At 44.1% G+C, this 22,984-nt stretch overlaps 1 protein-coding gene across 2 annotated transcripts; it reads left to right on the top strand.

Moving 5' to 3' along the window:
- Positions 1–1,186: 1,186 nt before the first annotated feature.
- On the top strand, positions 1,187–22,963 carry RUVBL2 (RuvB like AAA ATPase 2). Of its 2 annotated transcripts, none has more exons than XM_040433312.1 (15): positions 1,187–1,284; positions 3,065–3,116; positions 5,817–5,872; positions 6,114–6,255; positions 7,491–7,620; positions 8,596–8,662; positions 10,680–10,786; positions 11,155–11,248; positions 12,121–12,244; positions 15,658–15,752; positions 15,863–15,981; positions 16,595–16,714; positions 17,616–17,745; positions 19,525–19,639; positions 22,540–22,963. In XM_040433312.1, the coding sequence occupies exons 1-15, from the start codon at positions 1,270–1,272 to the stop codon at positions 22,563–22,565; spliced, it is 1,392 nt and encodes a 463-aa protein (XP_040289246.1). In that variant the 5' UTR covers positions 1,187–1,269; the 3' UTR covers positions 22,566–22,963. The 2 variants fall into 2 exon arrangements, with proteins under 2 accessions (XP_040289246.1, XP_040289254.1); XM_040433320.1 differs by having other exon boundaries at positions 1,234–1,274; positions 3,064–3,116.
- Positions 22,964–22,984: the final 21 nt, after the last annotated feature.

Raw genomic sequence — 22,984 nt, forward strand, 5'->3', positions numbered from 1 at the left:
CATTTTTTTGCAAAAAAATCGTTAAATTTCGATTAATAACAAAAAAAGTAAAAATGACAGCAGCAATGAAATACCACCAAATGAAAGCTCTATTAGTGAGAAGAAAAGGAAGTAAAATTCATTTGGTTGGTAAGTTGCATGACCGAGCAATAAACGGTGAAAATAGTGTAGTGCAGAAGTGTAAAAAGTGGCCTGGTCATTAAGGGTGTTTAAGCCATGGGGGCTGAGGTGGTTAAATAAAAAGTGATCAAAAAGTCGTACATACTCCTGAATGGTATGAATGAAAAGTACAGATCGCCTAGCAAAAAATTAGTCCTCACACAGCTCCGTGAACATAACTACAAAAAAAAGTAATATGGGTCAGAAAATGACGGAAAAACTAGTTTTTTTTGTTTTATATATTTTTTTCAGTATAAAAACGCAAGAAAAACTATACATATGTGGTATCGCAGGATTGGTACCTGGAGAATGAAGAGCACAAGTCAGTTTTACCGCATAGTGAACGCTGTAAAAAAACGAAAACATAAAACTGTGGCAGAATTGCATTTTTTTCCAATTCCACCCCATTTGGAATTTTTTCCCACTTTCCACTACATCCTAAATAGTGCAACTTGTCCCACAAAAACCAGCCCTCATATGGCCATGTGAATGGAAAGCGGAAAAAGTTCTGGGTCTAGGACAGGGATCAGCAACCTCCAGCTGTTGTGAAACTACAACTCCCAAAATGCTCCATTCACTTCGATGGGACTCCTGAGAAAAGCCAAGCACTTGTGCATGCTGGGAGTCGTAGTTTCACCACAGCTGGAGTACCGAACGTTGCAGATCCCTGGTTCTAGGCGGACGGAGTGAAAAACGAAAATGCAAAAACGGAAAATCGCCTTATCAGAAAAGGGTTAAAAAACGCAAACCAGGAGTTTATGTCATAAGGAGGATGATAAATCTCCCTCAAAGTTTTTAGTGTATTTTAAATTTCCATTTTGACGGGGAAAACAAAGCTGAAAAACGCAGCAATAAACACTGTGTGAACCCACCCTTCATCCAGATATATACATATGCGTTATGTAACTACATATGGGACCGTTCAGAGTCCAGACCATACAGGAACACTGTATGTTACTAGTGCCATTACCCCTCCACACCCCTCTCTCGGCGGTTACCTGGCTCCTCCCCTAGTGGGCGTGTTCACGCGGAACGTTGAGGCTGGGGTTTGTTTCCTAGCCGGGGCAGTATCACGGTTGCATTATTCGTGTCGTGGGGAGAAACGGCAGCATGGCAACCATGGCGGTAAGACAGAGCAGCGGGTCGTGTAGTCACGGAAGGGGCCGGTATTCCTCGTGAGGCCGAGTCTGAATTGTGTTTTATACGGGGTCAGCACGGATGGCCGGCAGTGTAGATGGCGCACTATGCCGGCTCATACTGAGCCTCTGGACCTGCCATACTCCATAGAAGGCAATGAATACTGGCTATCATAGGCAGGGAATCCATTCCCTTTATTCTGTGGAGGGGACAGTCCTGGCTTCTCCTTGTAGTTCATGGAAGACCTAGAGAAAGCATGGAGTAACCTAGTAGCTTGTTATGTACAGCCTGCAATATGCTCCAGAGCTGCATTCATAATTCTGCTGGTTGACAGTGGAAACCGTTGACAAGTTTGCTGACCCCAGTCCCTTAGAAATCAGATGAGCTCCTATAGGAGGAACTCCACAAGATGGATGGACCTGTTCTCTAGCCAAATCTGCATGTGCTACACGTACATTGTGCTGCCAATTCTTGGCCCTGTGTGTTGAAAGGGTTAAATCCACTGCTTCTCTGGAAGATGAGGAGAATGTTGCTGATTTTCTCCCCCCCCCCTCATGTGGATGTTGAATATGGCCTAATGCACAAGGAAGCCTGCAGATTTGTGAATGCAGCTCTGGAGTATGGATCCATGTAAGATACCTGGTTTATTCTCCAGTCGCCTTAGTGTTGTGGACTTAATGCACACATCTCCGCTCGTCTTTATCTAAGGGGTAGTGCCATCTGGGCGCTTAGTGACGTATCCACAGGGACCGACTGAGACTAGAGTGGAGGCCGTTTTTCAGTTGTGTTAAGTTATCCCCTACCTAAAGAATAGGGCAGGCACGCTCAACCTGCGGCCCTCCAGCTGTTTCAAAGCGACAACTCCCATCATTCCCGGAGAGCTCTCAGCCTACAAAAGGGCATGGTGGGAGTTGTGGTTTTACAACAGCTGGAGCGCCATAGGTTGAGTATCCCTGGAATAGGGATATCCCGTTTTTTTTTAATGGGGACCCCTGTACCCTGTGCAGCCCTGATGAAATGCACAGTGCGGCCCCTCTGGAGATGGCTGAGTGCTGTACTGTAACTCCCATAGACATGAAATGGAGTGGCCCCTGTGCATGCACAACCGGGGGTTGGTGTGGGCACCGGCGGTATAACCCCCACCCATCTAGTAGGAGATAACAACATAAACAGAATACCCCTTTAACTTCCCTGAGGCTTTTTTGAAAAAGCAGAGCACTTTCACACGCTTATTTTCGGGAATGGCCCCACATGCGCAGTCGCCCTTTCTTTCTCACCAAGTTTTAGGGACAGTTGCAGATCCTGCCTCCGACATCTGTTTTAGTTGGACATTTATGGCGTCTCCCGAGGGGACGGTCTAAACGTCAAGATGGAAATACCCCTTTAAGGGGCTCAGTGTTGTGATGTGTTTGGAGTGGGGCTTGTGTATTTCCCTGGAATCCCATTCATCTTAATGGCTGTACATGCAGGTAGTAGCAATCTCCAGCTGTAGGCTATCAGGCAATGCTAGGAGTTGTAGTTTTATAGACATCGATAGAAGTGAGGCCATATATGATCCTTGGCATTTGTGACCACCTCCCCAATAGCTGTGGGACTACGGAGTACAGCGATTCAGTATCTGTCAGCATCCACACAGGGAACTCCGGACCCCCGTGTGATCAGCCTCATGATGAATGTTAAAATGTAGCGCCCACATAGGACGCCCCGGACAGAACTATCATGTATTTGTATTACATTTTACTGATAACTCTGCGTCCTTTTCTCTCAGACGGCCACCAAGGTGCCAGAAGTCCGGGATGTCACCAGGATTGAGAGGATCGGTAAGTTGTGTAATGCGACCCTTGTGCAGGGCAGTTGGTGCTGTGCAGTATGGTAATGTGGTGAGTCGTCGCCTAGGAAACGTGGCGACAACAAGCACAGTATCCATAGTAACAAGGCTCCTCCCTGACAACACCCAAACTTGTGTGAGGAGCAGGGAGATTTCTTCTTACAAATAGGGAAAGGTTAGATGAGTGTTATGGGCAACACACAAGGTTAAAAAATGTATGATAAAACGGCAAGAGCACAGCTTTTTTGTTTTAGTTTTTTTTGCACTTTTATATTTAGTATCCGCAATAAAAAAATCTGTAATCACTCGTCTATCCAGATGCTCCAGTGGATCATATGCAGTACAGCAGCATCACCGGTCTCGTGCCAGAAGTACAGCACGTGTCCCAGGGTCCACTGCAGCCAAAGACTCGGGAAAGAGTGGGGGGGACTTTTTTTTTTATAACATTTGTAGCTATTTTTATTTGCTTGCCTATTTATTTTTAAGAAACTCCATTACCCTTGTTACACTTTGCAACTTTCTTGACAATCTATTTTTCATCCTCACATTTTCAAGTCATAAAAATGAATACTTTTTTTAAAATTATTATTATTTCAATGACACCATTTTGGGATACATATAATTTATTGACATTTTAATAGTTGGGGGGGGGGGGGGTTTGGATGTGGTAATACTTGTTATGTGTACTTTTTATTTTGTGACACCAAATTTTATTTTTGCTGTGGAAGCGTTTTTTTTTAACATTTCATAATTTTTTTTCAGTCCCACCAGGGGACTTGAACACATTTTGATGTAATCACTTCTGTACTGCAGTTTATTATTCCTGTCAGTTGTATACTCACGGGCAACTTTGTTCTGTGGGATTTTCATAATGATGGCCTATCCTCAGGACTCCTTACACCTCCCGTTTTAGGAAGCCACTGCACACCGCAGAACGCCAGCGAGCACAACTGCCTCCTTGCATCTTACTAAGCACAGGAGCTGTGCTTGGTATTGTAGCTCAGCTTCATTTACTTGAATGGGACAGAGGAGGCCTACGCTAGCCATGGGGAACCTCGTCCTCTTCATACAGCTGATCGGCTGGGGTACTGAAAGTTACCCCCTCCCCCCTCAAAATCCCAGAGAACCCCTTTAAAAGGTTTGTTTACATGGCAGACATGAGGGCCATTGTTAGGCTCTCTGGCTGCCATGGCAACCATCGGGACCCCACAATCATGTCGGTGTGGGGGGAGGTGTGCCTGATGATGCCTCCAATCCCATCTGCTTATCCCCAGAAACCATGGGATCTAAGTGGCTTCACAGGAGGAGCAGTTGGAGCAGAGCTGTGTATTACAGCCCTAGTCCTGCCGCTAACATTGCACCCAACCATGTCATACTTTTTCATCATAGGTCAGGAAAGTGTTAATTGCTCATGTACATGTACCAAAAAAAAATATAGGCGGTCCTACATAAAAAAAAAAAAGCCTCATACAGCTGCAGCAACCAAAAAAATAAAGGTTATGACGGCTGCAAAATCAGAATTCTTCACATTCTTGGGGGTTAAGTTGGTAGTGCCACAGGGAAAGCGAAAGCCTTGGCATTACCATTGACGTGGGGCCCAGAACACATTTTGATGTAATCACTTCTGTACTGCAGTTTATTATTCCTGTCAGTTGTATACTCACGGGCAACTTTGTTCTGTGGGATTTTCATAATGATGGCCTATCCTCAGGACTCCTTACACCTCCCGTTTTAGGAAGCCACTGCACACCGCAGAACGCCAGCGAGCACAACTGCCTCCTTGCATCTTACTAAGCACAGGAGCTGTGCTTGGTATTGTAGCTCAGCTTCATTTACTTGAATGGGACAGAGGAGGCCTACGCTAGCCATGGGGAACCTCGTCCTCTTCATACAGCTGATCGGCTGGGGTACTGAAAGTTACCCCCCCCCCCTCCCCCCTCAAAATCCCAGAGAACCCCTTTAAAAGGTTTGTTTACATGGCAGACATGAGGGCCATTGTTAGGCTCTCTGGCTGCCATGGCAACCATCGGGACCCCACAATCATGTCGGTGTGGGGGGAGGTGTGCCTGATGATGCCTCCAATCCCATCTGCTTATCCCCAGAAACCATGGGATCTAAGTGGCTTCACAGGAGGAGCAGTTGGAGCAGAGCTGTGTATTACAGCCCTAGTCCTGCCGCTAACATTGCACCCAACCATGTCATACTTTTTCATCATAGGTCAGGAAAGTGTTAATTGCTCATGTACATGTACCAAAAAAAAATATAGGCGGTCCTACATAAAAAAAAAAAGCCTCATACAGCTGCAGCAACCAAAAAAATAAAGGTTATGACGGCTGCAAAATCAGAATTCTTCACATTCTTGGGGGTTAAGTTGGTAGTGCCACAGGGAAAGCGAAAGCCTTGGCATTACCATTGACGTGGGGCCCAGACAGCGGTGACATATAGTAAGAGTTCATATAGAAGGTAGGGAATCACTTAGGAGGTCCACTGAAGGGGGCTTTGCCTCCGTAGTACTGCACTGTGGGGGAAATTCCATTTCACTTACCTACAAGTTGTTTGGACCTCACTGATCGCTGCTTTACGTAGGGCATGTGCCCAGAGAAGGCATCGGTTTTACGTATTACATTGTATGTGTGGACAGAAATTGAATGAATCTGCTGGACTTTATAATGTAAAAATGTTCTGATTCTAGGTGCTCATTCTCACATCCGAGGGCTTGGGCTGGATGATGCTCTTGAACCACGGCAGGTAATGTCCTTTTTATAGGGTACTGTATAGGCTCACCCCTATTATACCCCTGTATGCCTCCAATTTCACCCAGTGGTTTTTATGTTGGATTCCATACAGTGCTGTGTACGGAGGTTATCTCCCCTCGGAGCAGTGCTTCACACCTCCTCATGATGGAGACTATGCCTTGGCCCCTGTTGTGTATGACTACAGTAGTGGAGGGTTTCCCATGTAATAATCACCACTTGTGCTTCATCTACAGGTATCGCAGGGCATGGTTGGACAGCTGGCCGCGCGCCGAGCAGCTGGGGTTATCTTAGAAATGATCAAAGAGGGGAAGATCGCAGGACGTGCTGTACTAATAGCTGGACAGCCCGGAACCGGAAAGACTGCGATTGCCATGGGTAATACATGTGTTCATTATACCATTCCATGTAATCTGATTAAGACGTCGTGTAAGGAACTAGTTTACAGCCGTGCTATTGATGTATGATTTGATTACCCATATGCCTCATGGTCAGGATTAATCCATGTAAGGATTTCTAATTTGTGGGCTTCACCATTTCAGCCATGCCAATTACTTACAGCTATATAAAATAAAGCACACAGTTGTCTGATCTCCATAGCCATTGTACAGGTCCCTTTACACGGGACAAAACAGCAGCAGATTGTCGGGTAGGAAGCGTTCCTTCCTGACAATCGCCTGCTCGTCAGTGAAGGAGACCTCTGCTATTACATGCAGTGATCTACTCCACAGTATGTATGCCATCGCTCTTCCCCATACAGACTTGTTTGCCAGCAGCAGGAGCTGTTTACGTAGCACGATGTACTGCCGTAAAAAAACTCATTTTGTGTCTGCATGAATGATCTATTACCGTATGAACGCTCATCAGCGATTATCTTGCTGATTCTCGGCCCGTGTTAATGGCCTTTCAGAGTAGTGGGAGGGAAATGTTGCGGATGTGCAGGTAAACTAGCTCTGTGAATCCGCTGCCCAATCTGCATGCTACACACAGCCTCATAGATCTGTCACAGTAAGTTGTGACGCAGCGCTGTTCAGTTAGCTGCTTGGTTCAATCACCTCCTGAAAGAGGTCGTGTGGTGTGAAGGAATGGGGTTTCGAGACCCGTTTTGGTGATCAAAGGGTGCCACAGTACAGGGGGGTCCCCAGCCCTCATACATTTATCACCTACCTGGTAAATAGGTGATACCTTATCTTGAACGGCTTAACATTTTGACCGTCCTGACGCGCCTGGAGTCACCATAATGTTGGCTGCATCTTTATTTTCTTGGAAAACGCCATTAAAGGGTTTGTCCAGAATTCTCAAGATGTGGCTGCTTTTTTATTAGAAACAGCAGTTCACCCATCAATGGGTTAGGTCTAGTATTGCAGCTCAATCCTGCTCTCTAGCTGTGATACCAGACCCAGTCAATGGACAGCAGTGGTGTTTTTTCTGGAAGAAAGCAGCCATGTTTTTAGTTTTTCTAATCTTAGATGATGGGAAATCTTTTTCTGTTCCACCCGACAGCCCAATGTAAGAGGAGGATAATTTACCAGTAAATCCCGATCGAGGTCTGGTTGCATGCAGTTAGACTTCCCAGTCCATCTATGAATAATCGTCCTTCTGATTCTGCACAGGCATGGCTCAAGCCTTGGGCTCGGATACTCCGTTCACTGCCATTTCTGGCAGTGAGGTCTTCTCTCTGGAAATGAGCAAAACCGAGGCTTTGACGCAAGCTTTCCGCCGTTCTATTGGAGTCAGAATCAAGTAAGTGGTACAACGGGTCACACAGTTTGTCTTTACCAATTTATCTGACTAGCTCCTCTACAGGTAACCCACCATGCATTAAAGGAGTTGACCAGGCTTTTTAATATTGATGACTTATCCTCAGAATAGGTCATAAATATCAGATCGGGTCGGGACCTGGCACCCCGCTGATCAGCTGTAAGCCGTCTCTCTTCCTGCTCTGCTGCTGTCCCATAGACATACATTAGTGGAAAGGAAGACAGCACGTGTGCACTGCGTGCGCCATCTCCTCATACAGCTGATCGACATGGGTCCCGGGTATTGGACCCCTGCCGATCTGATATTGATGGCCTAGCCTAGTAGCATTACTGTATGCACTAACTCCAGTCTCAAGCATTAAAGAGGTTATCTCATCATGGACAATGGGGGCATATCGCTAGGATATGCCCCCATTGTCTTATAGTTGCGGGTCCCACCGCTGGGACCCACACCTATATCGAGAATGGAGCCCCGCAAGTGAAGGAGGGCGCACTGTGCATGCGCAGCTGCCCTCCATTCATTTTCTACGGTGCCGGCGAAAATAGCTAAGCGCTGGCTCGGCCATTTCCGTCGGCCACGTAGAAATGAATAGGAGCGGTGGCCAGTCATGCGCGGTACGCTCCCATTCACTTCTATGGGGAGCCGGCTTGGTGGTGGCTAGACCAGAGTCCTTCAGCCACCACCTTGCGGGGCTCCGTTCTCGATATAGGTGCGGGTCCCAGCGGTGGACCCGCACATATAAGACAATGGGGGCATATCCTAGCGATATGCCCCCGTTGTCCATGATGAGACAACCCCTTTAAGTATTCTTGTCAATGTTTATAGCCGCTTTCTCCTCACTAGTATAATTCAGCTGTTTTCTTGGCATTTCTGCAGACTTTGCTAGCACATTTTAGGTATCATCCCATACACCATACTCTTATTTATTATATTCATTAAATGTTTGTTTTTACCCAGAGAGGAAACTGAGATAATTGAAGGAGAAGTTGTAGAGGTGCAAATTGACAGACCAGCTACAGGAACAGTAAGTTATTTTATTTCCTATATTTCACTTTTGATATGAAACCGCTCACCACATTATGTATAGTCTGCATGTGTTGTAACCAGTTGTGTTTAGACTGCAAATACATTGGCGATGGACAAAAAAAGAAGGAAAGTCCATTGACTGTGCTGTACATACTAAATGTTCCTCTAAGGCTCTGTTTACACTGCGTTTTGAGCCTTTGTATGCGCCATGAGTCTCTCGACATATTCCTTCAATTGAAGGCTGCAATGTCCCAGTGTATAGGTATCCAGTGAGATTTGTCATGTTTGCAATGTTATATATATATATATATATTATTTTTTTTTTTTACTGGCGGCTTGTAATAGCTGTTGCATTTGTTTTAGGCCTCATGCACACGGCCGTTGTTTGGGTCCAAAACGGCCGCTCGGATGTAGACCCATTCATTTCAATGGGGCCGCAAAAGATTCGGACAGCACTCCGTGTGCTGTCTGCATCCGTTGCATCGTTCCGTGGCCACGCAAAAAAAATATAGCATGTCCTATTCTTGTCCGTTTTGCAGACAAGAATAGGCATGTCTATAATGGGCCGCCCGTTCCGTTCCGCAACAAACGGCACGGTCGTGTGCATGTAGCCTTAAATGGTCGCTAACTTTTCACACAACTTTGCATAAATCATTAGTACGATCACCCATAAGAAACTTTTTGGGATATGTCTTATCAGTGAAAAAAGTCTGGTTCTCATGTTATCAACTGTTTTCCTAGCCCAGGCATGCTCAACCTGCGGCCCTCCAGCTGTTACAAAACTAAAACACCCAGCATGCCCGAACAGCCTACAGCAGGGCATTGTGGGAGTTGTAGTTTTACAACAGCTGGAGGGCCGCAGGTTGAGCATGCCTGGCCTAACCCTCCCAATTCCCATAACCAGTACCTTAGTACCTGCAGTGGTCAGCAGTACATGGTAACACCCTTCTGAACATACCTGTTTGTCACCAGGATGTGCAGTGAATGCCCAGAAAAAAAACTTTTTTCCATATGCAAATGAAATCCAATGTGCCCAGGTGGGCGTGCTTTCATTTTCAGAGTGCCCAAGCCCACTTCTTTTCCCCAATGTTTGCTCCTACCTAACCTCCAAAGCCTTCTTTGGATATCTCACTCGGGCACCCTCTGATGCCCATGATCACCCTGCGCAGAACAGATCCCTGGGGCAATAGCCCAGAAAAGGAAAGGCAGCGCACAGGTGCCGGAAGAGCATCAGAGGGCGCCTGCATGAGTTTTGGAAAGGAAGTGCTGTGACATCAAGGGAGATGGGAGGAGCAGACATCAGGAAAAAGAGGAGGACTTGAGCACTTTGGAAAAAGGAAAGCCCGCCCACCTGGGCACTTTGGATGCCATTTGCACATGGATAATATTTCTTTTTCTGGGCAACCCCTGGTGACAAACAGGAATGTTCAGGATGGTGTTACTATGTACTGCTGGCCACTGCAGGTGGTTTTATTAGTGAAAAGCGGGTGAGAGATTCTAGTTAAACCCATGCAAGATGGGAGCAGCTTACAGAGGGATCATATTACAGGTTAATGCAAGTCTATTTAGAGAGGAGGGAGGAGGAGTAAGAAGGAGCACACACAGACAAACAGCCTGATGCAGCTACATGGGCTGAGATATAAACTTGCTTTATTCACAACCATACAGGTCACTACCTCTTTTTAATGTCCTCCATGATCCTCGGGGTGCTTCTGAGTGAGTAAGAGAAGGTTAGGAAGCAGATTCTCCTCTGTTTTCTCTGTGCAGTGGATAGGAGCTGGTCTCGACCCACCATGTCTGGGAGAACTGCAAACTAGACATTCAGCTTGCAAAGCCGAAGACTGCTAAAAAATGCCAGATACAAGGGATATAATGGCCAGAAATAGTGTTATTCCTCGTACACACAGTGTACTATTCATTAATGCTAAAGTTGTTGAAAGGTTATGTACACTTTAAAGCTTGTTCTGTACAGCTTTTACCATTTATTCAGACCATATCATTATTTCCACTTTAAGGGCGCCAAAGTAGGTAAACTGACCTTGAAAACGACAGAGATGGAAACCATTTATGACCTGGGCACAAAGATGATCGAATCATTGACAAAAGAAAAAGTCCAGGCTGGGTAAGATGGAAAAGTTAAATGCTACAAAGACACTCCGTTTTAGGTTTGATCGTAGTGCATCATCATTACAGATTAAAGGGGTTGGCCATTTTAGGCAATCCAGTCTCATTGGGCAAGTTTCTTGGTGACAGATTTGTGGAGGTTCCTGTTAGTGTTGCTGACAATATTCCAGAATAACAACCTGTGCCACATTTTTGTGTGGTGGGGTTGGAGAAGAGGTAGCTTTATAAAATGCTTGCTTTAGAGGATAACCCTAGTCCGAAGAACTCGCTTGATATACTTTGGGTTTTTATTTTCTATACAGTCTGGTCATAAATACATGTTTGGGAAATATGGCATCTTACCTATTTCACTTTTTTCCAATTTAGAGATGTCATAACCATTGATAAAGCAACAGGCAAAATCACAAAATTGGGCCGTGCCTTCACAAGGGCGAGGGACTATGATGCCATGGGATCCCAGGTACAACCATTTAATGATAGGATTTCTTGAAGGTTTTCTGCGGAAGACATACATTAGAAGGGTTGTCTACCATGGACAGTCTCTGTTATAAAGGTTCCTTGTTGATAAGGTGGCCACAAGGTATCACCTTGCTGGGGTGGTGTGTGGGGTGGAGCGGGACATAGTAGCAAATGTTTAATTTGCATGCGGTGGCACCTCAGGTGAAATCCCCGGTTCGTCGGTATAAGGGTTCATTCACACAGCGGTTCCGCACTGGCCATATGAATTCCGTTTCACGGATCCGGACTCATTGACTTGAATGGGTTCACAATCCTCAAGATACGGCATGGTGCGGAGGCACAGATCGGGAGCGTTTCCGTGGGCTTTTTGGTCTGTGACTCCGCACCTCAAAAGACAGGACATGTCCTCAAGAGAGGTTTATTTTGTATAATTGGGAAAATCAATAAAGAATTATATAAAAAAAAAAAAAAGACAGGTCCTATCTTTTGCCGTGTATTGCAGATCGCGGACCAAGTGAATGGGTCTGCACTGCAATATGAGATTCACACGGCTGGAACAGGGTCGTGTAAATGAGCCCTAATACACAGACATTATTATCATTATTATTTATTAAAGCGCCATTCATTCCATAGCTCTGTACATATGAGAAGAGGTATACAGATAATTGCACTAATCATAAACAAGACGAGTTACAAACTGGTACAGAAGGAGAGAGGGCCAGCAATCTACATTGACAGCTATATGTAGCCACTATCTGCTAATAGAGATGTGAACTTTATTTATCTCTCTGATTATTTATCTGAATCGCCTAAAGCAGTATTTGAAACTAGTTTTTCTAAATCAGATCTAATTGCAACCTTCCTCTACCCCAGACAAAGTTTGTGCAGTGTCCTGATGGTGAGCTCCAAAAACGCAAGGAAGTGGTGCATACAGTGTCACTGCATGAAATCGATGTAATAAATAGCAGAACACAAGGATTCCTTGCCCTCTTCTCAGGTGGGTCTTACCTGCAATGGGATCTCTCCATTTTCTTTATTAGTTGTCTTATATAAAGGGTATATACTGACTATTATCTTACGCTTTAAGGCTTTGTCACGACTGGATTGTATCACATTATTCTTGTATCTGCTTACATACATACTTGGTGCTGGAACGTACAAGCTTTTCTCATATAAATCTGCAAACTCGGTAGAATTGAAGTTCTATCTATACGGCATACAAAAATAAATGTACTTTTATGTATGATCTTCCTCCTTACATCGGTCAGAACCGCCAATTTCAGCTGAACTGTCCAACGATCTAATGTGTATGGGGCAAGATGTCTGGAGCTGTGGGATTTCAGCTGCTCGATCCTTTTGTTCTCGGGGAGATAAGCGGTTGGCAGTGGCTTCCGGTTGAGCTGACCGTGTGCTGACGGCAATTTCATTTGTGTGTACAGCTTTAAGCCTCAGTGATTTCCTTCAGTGATTGTGAGCCATAACCACAGACATAAGGTATAAGGGAAAGATCTGCACCAGTTCTGTGTTTAGAGCCGTACCTGGTTTGGCTCAAAATCACTGATGGAAATCACTGACGTGTGAATGAGGCATTACCATTGTTTAGTATATGCCTTCTTTTTCCAGACTCTTGAATAATTTGGTTAATGTGTTTTTCCCTATATAATTAGATTTCTGTTGATTTGTTTGAATTTTTGATTGGTATTGCTAGGGGAAACTGCAGGCAGCTATTCATTTTGCTGCATGTAAAAGGGAAAGTTTTGGCTTTCCGTTTCTAAAATCCGTCATGGGTTCTCACAAGCGGTCCAAAACGGATCAGTTTTGCCCTAATGCATTCTGAATGGAAAAGGATCCGCTCAGAATGCATCAGTATCCATTCCACTCTGGAGGCGGACACCAAAACGCTGCCTGCAGCGTTTTGTTGTCCGCTTGACGAAACTGAGCCAAACTGATCCGTCCTGACTTACAATGTAAGTCAATCGGGACAATAGAAAACTGATCCGTCTACCATTGACTTTCATGATCCGTCTTGGCTATGTTACAGATAATACAAACGGATCCGTTCATGACGGATGCATGCGGTTGTATTATTGTAACTGATCCGTTTTTGCAGATCCATGACGGAACCGCCCAAAACGCGAGTGTGAAAGTAGCCTAAAATGTATTTGCTCCGTGGAGTCAAACTTAAAGGGAACCTGTCACCTGGATTTTGTGTGTAGAGCTGAGGACATGGGTTGCTAGATGGCCGCTAGCACATCCGCAATACCCAGTCCCCATAGCTCTGTGTGCTTTTATTGTGTAAAAAAAACTAAAAAAGATTTGATACATATGCAAATTAACCTGAGATGAGTCCTGTCCCTGACTCATCTCAGGGACAGGACTCATCTCAGGTTAAGGCCGAATGCACACAGCCATGAGCGGTCCGTGGTATCCCGGCCTGGCATCCTGCTGAGAGCAGGAGCGCACGGCGTCATTGGTTGCTATGACGCCATGCGCTTCATGCCGCCGCTTTACTACAGTAATACACTCGTATGATTTAAAATGGCAATCTAGGGTGGGCTTTGGTACTTGCTGGTACCTCAGTACTAGAGCTCACTTCGGATTCCTATTTTAATTAGTTTTTAAATATGCAGATATGAATACAGTAGTCATTCACCGAGGTCTTACGCGACTTCGACCGAGGTTGTGGATGGCCTTGTATGTATTTGTTAGTATTTTGAACTGAATTCGCTGGGCAATGGGGAACCAGTGAAGGGATTGGCAGGGGGGAGAGGCAGAGGAGTAACAGGGTGGGAGGTGGATTAGTCGGGCAGCAGAGTTGAGGATAGATTGGAGGGGTGCGAGAGTGCTAGATGGAAGGCCACAGAGGAGAATGTTGCAGTAGTCTAGGTGGGAGATGATGAGGGTATGTACAAGCATTTTCACAGATTCAAAGTTAAGGAGAGCGCGGATGCAGGAGATGTTTTTGAGTTGGAGGTGGCAGGTGGTGGAAAGGGCTTGGATGTGCGGTCTGAAGGTGAGGGCAGAATCCAAGGTCACTCCAAGGCAGCAGACTTGGTTGACTGGGAGAGTGTGCAGCCATTAATTGTGATAGATAGGTCTGTTGGGGGGGGTTGAGCAAGATGGGGGAAAGATGATGAATTCTGTTTTATCCATGTTAAGTTTTAGAAAGAGAGAGCAGACGGATGATATGGAAGATAGACATAGTGGGATTCTGGATAATAAGGTGGTGATGTCTGGACCAGAGAGGTAGATTTGTGTGTCGTCAGCATAAGAGTGATACTGAAAGCCATGGGACTCTGGGCTGTCCCAGGCCAAAAGTTTAGATAGAGAAGAGCAGGGGTCCTAGCACAGAGCCTTGCGGGACACCAACAGAGAAGGAATGAGACGAGGAGCTGGAGTGGGAGATGCTAAATGTCCGGTCTGTGAGGTATTATGTGATCCAGGAGAGGGCCCAGGTCCATGATGCCAAGAGAGTTTGTAACTAAAGGGAGTGGTCGACCGTGTCAAAGGCAGAGGACAGGTCACGGAGAAGGAGGACAGAGTAATGTTGTCTGGTTTTGGCTGTTAGTAGGTCATTGGTGACTTTGGTAAGGGCAATCTCAGTTGAGTGGTGGGGTCGGAAGCCAGATTGTAGCCGGTCAAAGAGGGAGCCGGAGGAGAGGTGAGAGGACAGTTCGGAATGGACATGTTCAATTAGCTTTGAGACATACGGAAGAAGTGATATGGGGCAATAACTGGACAAAGAAGATGGGTCAAGTGAAGGCTTTTTGAGGATGGGTGTTAATGGTAGCATGTTTAAAAGGAGAGGCGAAGACACCAGAGGGTAGTGATAGGTTGAAGAGAGGAGTTAGGGCTGGGATAAACACTGTGGTGAGGTTAGGGATGAGGTGGGATGGGATTGGGTCAAGTGCACAGGTGGTGAGATGTGATCTGTAAAAGTCTAAATCACCCATAGGCCCATGTAAAAAAAAAATATATACATACATACATACTGTGTTTATTACTTTATTTTTGTATACTGACATATACCAGCCCAGTAGAGGTCAAAGGACAGTCTTGAACACTTTGGGTGAATAGGGTCCTATGAGTATGATTGGTGTAGTGCGTAATTGACTAACACACTTTGACTAATAAACTCTTTTTATTGAACAAATGCAATAGCAAAATGTGCACAATATCACGAACTCCATTACAAAACAAGGTTACATTGAGCATCTGCACACTGAACTAAAGAGAACTTTAACATTTTTCTGAATGAATTTGTATGTGCATTTTGTGATTGTGTAAATTTGAATTTAAGTAAACTTAAGGTAAACTTAAAAGTTACTCCGAAAGATGTAATTTTCTAACTTGAGCACAATATTTAGAGGAAAAACACAGCCTTACCCTAGCTCTTCTTTTAAAATGCAGGTGATACGGGAGAGATCAAATCTGAGGTCCGAGAGCAGATTAATGCGAAGGTGGCAGAATGGCGAGAGGAAGGAAAGGCTGAGATTATCCCAGGGGTGAGGAGACAAATCTTCATTCTGCCGACACTTGCTGCTTAGTCACATGTGCCGATTTGAATTGGGTGAGCTTCAGTGTCCTCATAGATTTTCCTCAATGTCCTCCTTAGGTGCTGTTCATTGATGAAGTTCACATGTTGGATATTGAGTGTTTTTCTTTCTTGAATCGAGCTTTGGAAAGTGACATGGCTCCAGTTCTCATTATGGCCACCAACAGGGGAATCACAAGGTAAGTTCCTACGCGACTGACAGAATTATATGGGAAGGTTTGCATCTTCTCTGTGTTGTTGCATGATAAAGGGAGTTACCTTTTCGCAGATTGGCTAACGCTTAGTAGAATAAAAGTAAAGCAAAGTTTTGCAACTGTTCAGTGGGGTCTGACATCCGGGACTACTGCCAATCTGTTGTTTGAGAAGGCCGCGGTGCTGCTGTGAGGCCAGTGACCATCACGTTAATCAGTCACTTGGCCTAGGCAAAGTCCAGTCCCATTTAAGTGTATGGGACTGAGCTGCAGTACCAAGCATAGCTGCTATACAATGTAAGCGCTGTGAGGAGGCAGCTGACCTCTGGGAGCCCAACGTGCCTGAAAATGATGGGGCACAGTCCATTCCTCCGTTTCCACAGTTCCTACCACCCCTGGCCATTGCATCCAGGTGGGATAGGCCCGTTTTAGAAATATGTGGGGTCTCAGAGTAGGCATCTTCATCTATTAGACCTTTACGGTGTATCCTGTGTTCATGCCATAAATGTCTGAAATGTTAACACATTTTCACCTTTTTACAGTTGTGTGCTATACTGCAGACCTTTAAAAGTTTGTTTTTTTTTGTTTTTTTTCTCCTCAGGATCCGTGGTACAAATTACCAGAGTCCGCATGGTATCCCTATTGATTTATTGGATCGGTTACTGATTATCTCCACTTCACCATATAATGAGAAGGAAACAAAACAGATCCTAAAGATCAGGTAAGTCCCTTCTGCCATTCCTGGGCTGAGTTTGGTTTTGAAATTTAAAGGGGTTGTCCGGTAGTTGTAAAAGAAAGGAAAAAAAGGCGCAAAAACTAAATTAAAAAGCAGTAATTCAATCCAATGCCGATCTAGTGACGATGGACACCTGATAGTCTAGGTGTACAAGCTGTTGGACCAGTATGTGCACTCAATCAGTGGTCATCAACCACTCGGTGATACTAGTAAGCATGGCATGTGGCCACATGAAAATGATAGACAAAAAAATGGGTTAAGCAGCACTCCAGGTCCCAATCTGGGGACAGTTGCCAGTAGAAAAATGGATAAGTCGGTGCCCGCAGATGGGGATCCTGGCTGGGGGTCCCATAAGGTTACAGATAAATAGAAAATCCACAGCACTCCTCAGTTCTGGTGAAAAAGCCGGTTACTTTATTGGTACTCCGCTTTCTATATGCTGCTGTTATCTGGGAAATCTGAGTATCTTCCTGCATTGATTTGTTCCCCAAGTTACGTTCTGCTCAACCCCTATGTATGACTTAGCTACTTACGATTTTAATATGGTTGAAAACATTGCTTTCTATTTGCTGCTGTTACCAATAAAGTAACCGGCTTTTTCACCAGAACTGAGGAGTGCTGTGGATTTTCTATTTATCTGCCACATGAAAATGATGTTACTGGAGTATGTGCAATGCTGATGTCTTGGGTTCAAATCTGAACAAGGACAACATCTGCATGGACTTCGTATCTTCTCCCTATGTTTTTGTGGTTTTCTCTGGTTTCCAGCGCAGGTAGTTGCTGACAGCCGATGTACATTGCTGTGTTGGCACTACATAAATGATGGAATAGATAGAGTAATGTCAGGGGTTTGTGCAGTGTTGTAATGATGGATGCTCTAATTCAGGTGTGAAGAGGAAGACGTGGACATGAGTGAAGACGCTTCTACTGTATTAACAAGAATTGGCTTGGAGACCTCTCTGAGATACTCAATACAACTCATCACTGCTGCAAGCCTCGTCTGCAGGAAGAGGAAGGTGAGGCACATCGCATCAGACACCTTGTGTTCTTTCTTTGGCCCAGGCTCCTCACCACAGGGGAAGTGCTTTGCTCACACAGACGCTGCATGTGTTCACCTTAAAGTGTAGCAGGTTAAAGGGTTTTCTGGGACTTAAATATTGCTGGTAGGTCAAAAATATCTAATTACAGGCGGTCCAAACCCATGGCATGCTTTCTGATTAGTTGTTCGGTCACATTGTCTTTGTTCAGCTCTATGCCATTTATGTGAATGAGCTGCAATACCAAGCACACAATGTTCATCATTGTGCTTGGTATAGTATGAAGAAGCGTCAGCACTCACACGAGAACTTGGACTATTTGACTGGTAAGGATCGATCAGCCTGACATTCTTCACTATATAGGGGCAGTTATATACAAGTCCAATAGAAGACGTGAAGCGCTGCTAATTCAAGAAATGGGCCACTTCAGAGCTATTTTTCTAACAGAAATGTACGATTTCAGTAAAGTATATTACAAAAATAGTCACTATCACTGCCCCTACACATTACAAAAAAAAATGAGTTACACTTTAAATCCGGGAAAAGCCCTTTTTAATATTTTTACTGCTTACATGTAATATATTAGTTGATTTTTTTGGTGATATTGTAACTGTTGTATTGGTGTTGCTGTGCGGGGAAGATGAGTGAAGGGGGCTGTATCACTGCAGCCCCTGCATTATGAGGATTGGTGAGGGTCCTATGTCAGCCCCCCACCAGTGAGAAACTGAGGGCAAATCCCTATGCTATGCATTCACTTATTGTGATAGAAAACTTTCTGATTTAAGCCTCATGCACACGACCGTCTTTTTTTTCCGTTTACGTTCCGTATACGGAACCATTCATTTGAATGGGTCCGCAAAAAAAACGGAAGGTACTCCGTATGCAGTCCGTTTTTTCTGTTCTGTTCAAAGATAGAACATGTCCTATTATTGTCCGCATAAAGGACAGAGATAGTACTTTTCTATCAGGGGCCAGCTGTTCCGTTCCGCAAAAAACGGAATGCACATGGACGTCATCTGTATTTTTTGTGGATCTGTTTTTTGTGGACCACAAAATACTGAAAAAGCCATACGGTCGTGTGTAATAGGCCTTACTTGGATGTATGAAAAAATCTCTTTACTTCTGTTAAATACTCTACAGTCATCCTTCTTATATTTTGATTATTTATAATTAGTAATTATTGAGATCACATTCTTGTATTTAACGGTGCTGTACAATACATATATAGAAGCCCGGCATGTGTACAACCACAAACAAGTAGATTTTGTTCTCCAGGATTTTGTAAAATATGGCAGAGAACAGTGTAAAATTAAATAAGAAAATGCTACACAGCTTTAAACTGTCCCCTGTTACTGCTACGAACCCTGCAGTGCCTGCAGCACTCACATGCCTTTCATCTATCCAGTGACTGCTGCATCCAGTCACTGGACACAGTGGTGTTGTGCCAATATTACACATGTGACTGCTGAGGCCGTGCTTGGGTGTACCAGTAATGGACCGATGAATGTGATCTCATCAGTACAGGCTCAGCATGGATTGAAGCGGTGACATGGGAGCAATGGAACATTTTTTATAGGTTTTCTACATTGCCTCCTGCGTCCTGTCTGATTGTACTAAATCTTGGAGAACCCCTTTAGTGGCAATAAAGCAAATACAAAAATGGCTGTAACAAGGTACAATAGTGAGCGTTACAATTCAGGAGTGAGGTGTGTAATACCTTTAGGTTATGTCAGTAACTGGATGTTGGTTCTTTTTCAGGGGAATGATGTTCAGGTGGATGACATAAAGCGAGTTTACTCTCTGTTCCTTGATGAATCTCGATCAACACAGTACATGAAAGAATACCAGGATGCTTTCATGTTCAATGAAATGAGTGAGTGTTTCAGATGAGATATAATGGTGATGTGATGAATGCATTTACAGCAGAACAGGATTCCTCAAACTGACTCGAACTGTGTATTAACGTACCATTCTCTCCTGACCGTGGCATTTGAAATAATGCTTGTTTTCATTGATTGCTAAGGTCTGATGACAGTTGGTGGGATATCCACTTTTACATGACATTGTTGGCAAGTCCTAAGCCTAAAGTCTGCAAGATCAGTTGATCAATAGCTCTCTGGGCTATAGATAATGATGGTCTGCCCTCAGGATAGTTTGAACAAGAGTTGAACGGCACAACTTGAGAATGTAGTACATTAAATCTTCATAAATTTAGAACAAACCACGGCACTCCAAGTTCTTTTGTATGAACTTCTTATTTTATTTTGTTATATTTTATCCATCCAGAAAAAGTAGTATTTAGTCATTGGCCAACGTTTCAGTCCAACCTTAGACATTTTGAAGAGGAGTGTGCAAGATGGCGCTCAGGATAGGTCATCAATATCAGATCAGTGGCAGTTCGACACCTTGAACCCCCACCGATCAGCTGTTTCAGGCTGCTGCAGTGCTGTAAAATAACAATGCGTGGATGGTGACATGTATAGTTTCTGACTCCGGTGTACTGAAGCTCAGCTTCCATTCACTTGAATGGGAGCTGAGCTGCAGTACCCTGGCATGGCCACTACACATTTTACAGAGTTTTCTGCTTCCATCTTCGTATACAGTAAAGTTACCTGTGATGCTGCCTAATGTTACCTGTTGGCCAATAATAAATTGTAAAACACTGTACAAACGTGACACTTTTTCACAAACCCAAAAATACACCCCAAAGTGTGGCAGCACACTAAGGCCTCGGTTGTGTTCATCCATTGCCATCATTATTTGTAAGCTAAAGCCAGGAGGGGTCCACAACATGAAAGAGGTGGAAGTCTGTTCATTAAACTGTTGTGTTCCTCTCCGGGTTTTGGCTGGCAAGTACTGATAGACAATAGTTAGTGTGAATGCAGTCTATACCACCAAGTGGATACTGATCTTGCAGTCTCACAGGGTTGCCCTTTCCTAAGCTTAGGTATACATATAAAACAGTGGCGTCCTCCCATGTTTATGGTGAAGTTAGGACAAATAGCTGTTTGGCCAACGGTTGTTTCATGCATATTGTACGTCTTTGCTATGTTTTCATTGTGTTTTATAAAAATGACAAAGCAGTGGACATTTCTCTAAGTTTTTACACAAAAAGGGGCAAAACTGCACCAAGCGTTTTAAAACTATGAAAACCCTTGACAGAACAGCTTCAGAAAACATTTAATCTGTATGTGTGAATAAAGCTTTATAGCCAGTAGGGAAGCTTAGCCCCAACAAAAAGTCCTGACTTGGTAGCCATTTGTTTCTGGAATCTCGAAGAGGGAAATGCTCTAAATTCCATTACAATATATTGAAGTTCCTTACAGGGAGAAATAAAATAAAGTCTCTGTTAGAAATACTTGTCCTCTCTAGCGCTGCAAATCTAAAGACAATGTGGGAAAAGTCCGCTGTATGAAGATATATGGAAAGATTGCGCTGCAGGAGAGAAATCTTTTCTGTGAATAAAAATTTCCTTTTATAGATCTTCAACAAATGTGATCACATGCCCACCTCACAATCCGACACTGGTATGGAAACCTGTAATGTAATGAAAAAGCGCACTATGGTGTAGCAAGTTCCAGGCACTTAACGCACCATGTGAATAGGTTATACTCACAGGATATCTGATTAGTGAATGCGTGTAGAAAACTGGATGGTGTCTTCGATAGGACTCTGCTGAAGGAAGAGAACTATAGCGTAGTATGTAACAACACTTTACACGCCTGCAAAAAGATTCTACTCACAGAACTTCACTGGTAAGATGCATGGAAAAATTCCCGGCGAAGTCCTCACAGACAGCTGGGCAAATGGAGCAGGCAAGGATCAGGACGCTTCGGTATGAGAAATCCCAAACACCGATCCGACAGATGGAACACTTTTACACCTGGATGGCAGTAAACCACAGCTTCCAGGAGGAAATTGCACGTGGGACCGATGCGCACCAAAGGGTCAGATAAAAGTTATTTAATAAAGACAAAAATTACAGCTAAAAAACATATATTAAAAGTCTCTGTAAAAGTCTCTGCATTACAGAGACTTTTAATATGTTTTTTTAGCTGTAATTTTTGTCTTTATTAAATAACTTTTATCTGACCCTTTGGTGCGCATCGGTCCCACGTGCAATTTCCTCCTGGAAGCTGTGGTTTACTGCCATCCAGGTGTAAAAGTGTTCCATCTGTCGGATCGGTGTTTGGGATTTCTCATACCGAAGCGTCCTGATCCTTGCCTGCTCCATTTGCCCAGCTGTCTGTGAGGACTTCGCTGGGAATTTTTCCATGCATCTTACCAGTGAAGTTCTGTGAGTAGAATCTTTTTGCAGGCGTGTAAAGTGTTGTTACATACTACGCTATAGTTCTCTTCCTTCAGCAGAGTCCTATCGAAGACACCATCCAGTTTTCTACACGCATTCACTAATCAGATATCCTGTGAGTATAACCTATTCACATGGTGCGTTAAGTGCCTGGAACTTGCTACACCATAGTGCGCTTTTTCATTACATTACATTACAGGTTTCCATACCAGTGTCGGATTGTGAGGTGGGCATGTGATCACATTAGTTGAAGATCTATAAAAGGAAATTTTTATTCACAGAAAAGATTTCTCTCCTGCAGCGCAATCTTTCCATATATCTCCTTACAGGGAGAGCAGGACTGTGCACCTGCATGTATTCATCCACTGCCAGACTCTAGATACTTTCATATTATTGTCATGTGTTCAGGTTCCTGATGAGCTGAAATTGTCCCTTTTTTCTTTTTTTTTTTTTTTTTTCTGCAGAAGGGGATACCATGGACACATCTTGATGATCTGAATGAACGTTATTGTTGTCACTCCCTCCCTATGTACTCTCCGCTGTTGTTACATGCCTTAATTTGCATTCCCTTTTTGTTTTTTTAAATTAAAACAAAAACTGAAAAAAAAATAATAATCTGACTTTAGTATTATAGACTTGTTGTGTTGCATACAGTGTGCTCTTTTAAGGTGGACATGAGATAGTCGCCAAGAGAATTAGTGCATGACCGATCTTGACTTGGCAAGGTACGTATTTATTTTAATGAGGAGAGAGGGATAAGTTGGCGTCGGGCACCTCTGGCTTACCTCTGCTACACACATTAGTCTTTTATTGGCTGAACCTGCTAAGAATGGTGGGTTCAGCCGACACTCTAATATGTATGGGGGAGACCCCAACTCTCCCCTGACAGATGATGTGAATACTTTTGCC

The sequence above is a fragment of the Bufo bufo genome, chromosome 1 (assembly GCF_905171765.1).
Source record: "Bufo bufo chromosome 1, aBufBuf1.1, whole genome shotgun sequence".
NCBI classification, from domain to species: Eukaryota; Metazoa; Chordata; class Amphibia; order Anura; family Bufonidae; genus Bufo; species Bufo bufo.

Coding starts and splice junctions, on each gene's coding strand:
- RUVBL2 (XM_040433312.1), top strand. Junction 3,117..5,816: donor CACCAGGATTGAGAGGATCG/GTAAGTTGTGTA, acceptor TTCTGATTCTAG/GTGCTCATTCTCACATCCGA. Junction 5,873..6,113: donor ATGCTCTTGAACCACGGCAG/GTAATGTCCTTT, acceptor CTTCATCTACAG/GTATCGCAGGGCATGGTTGG.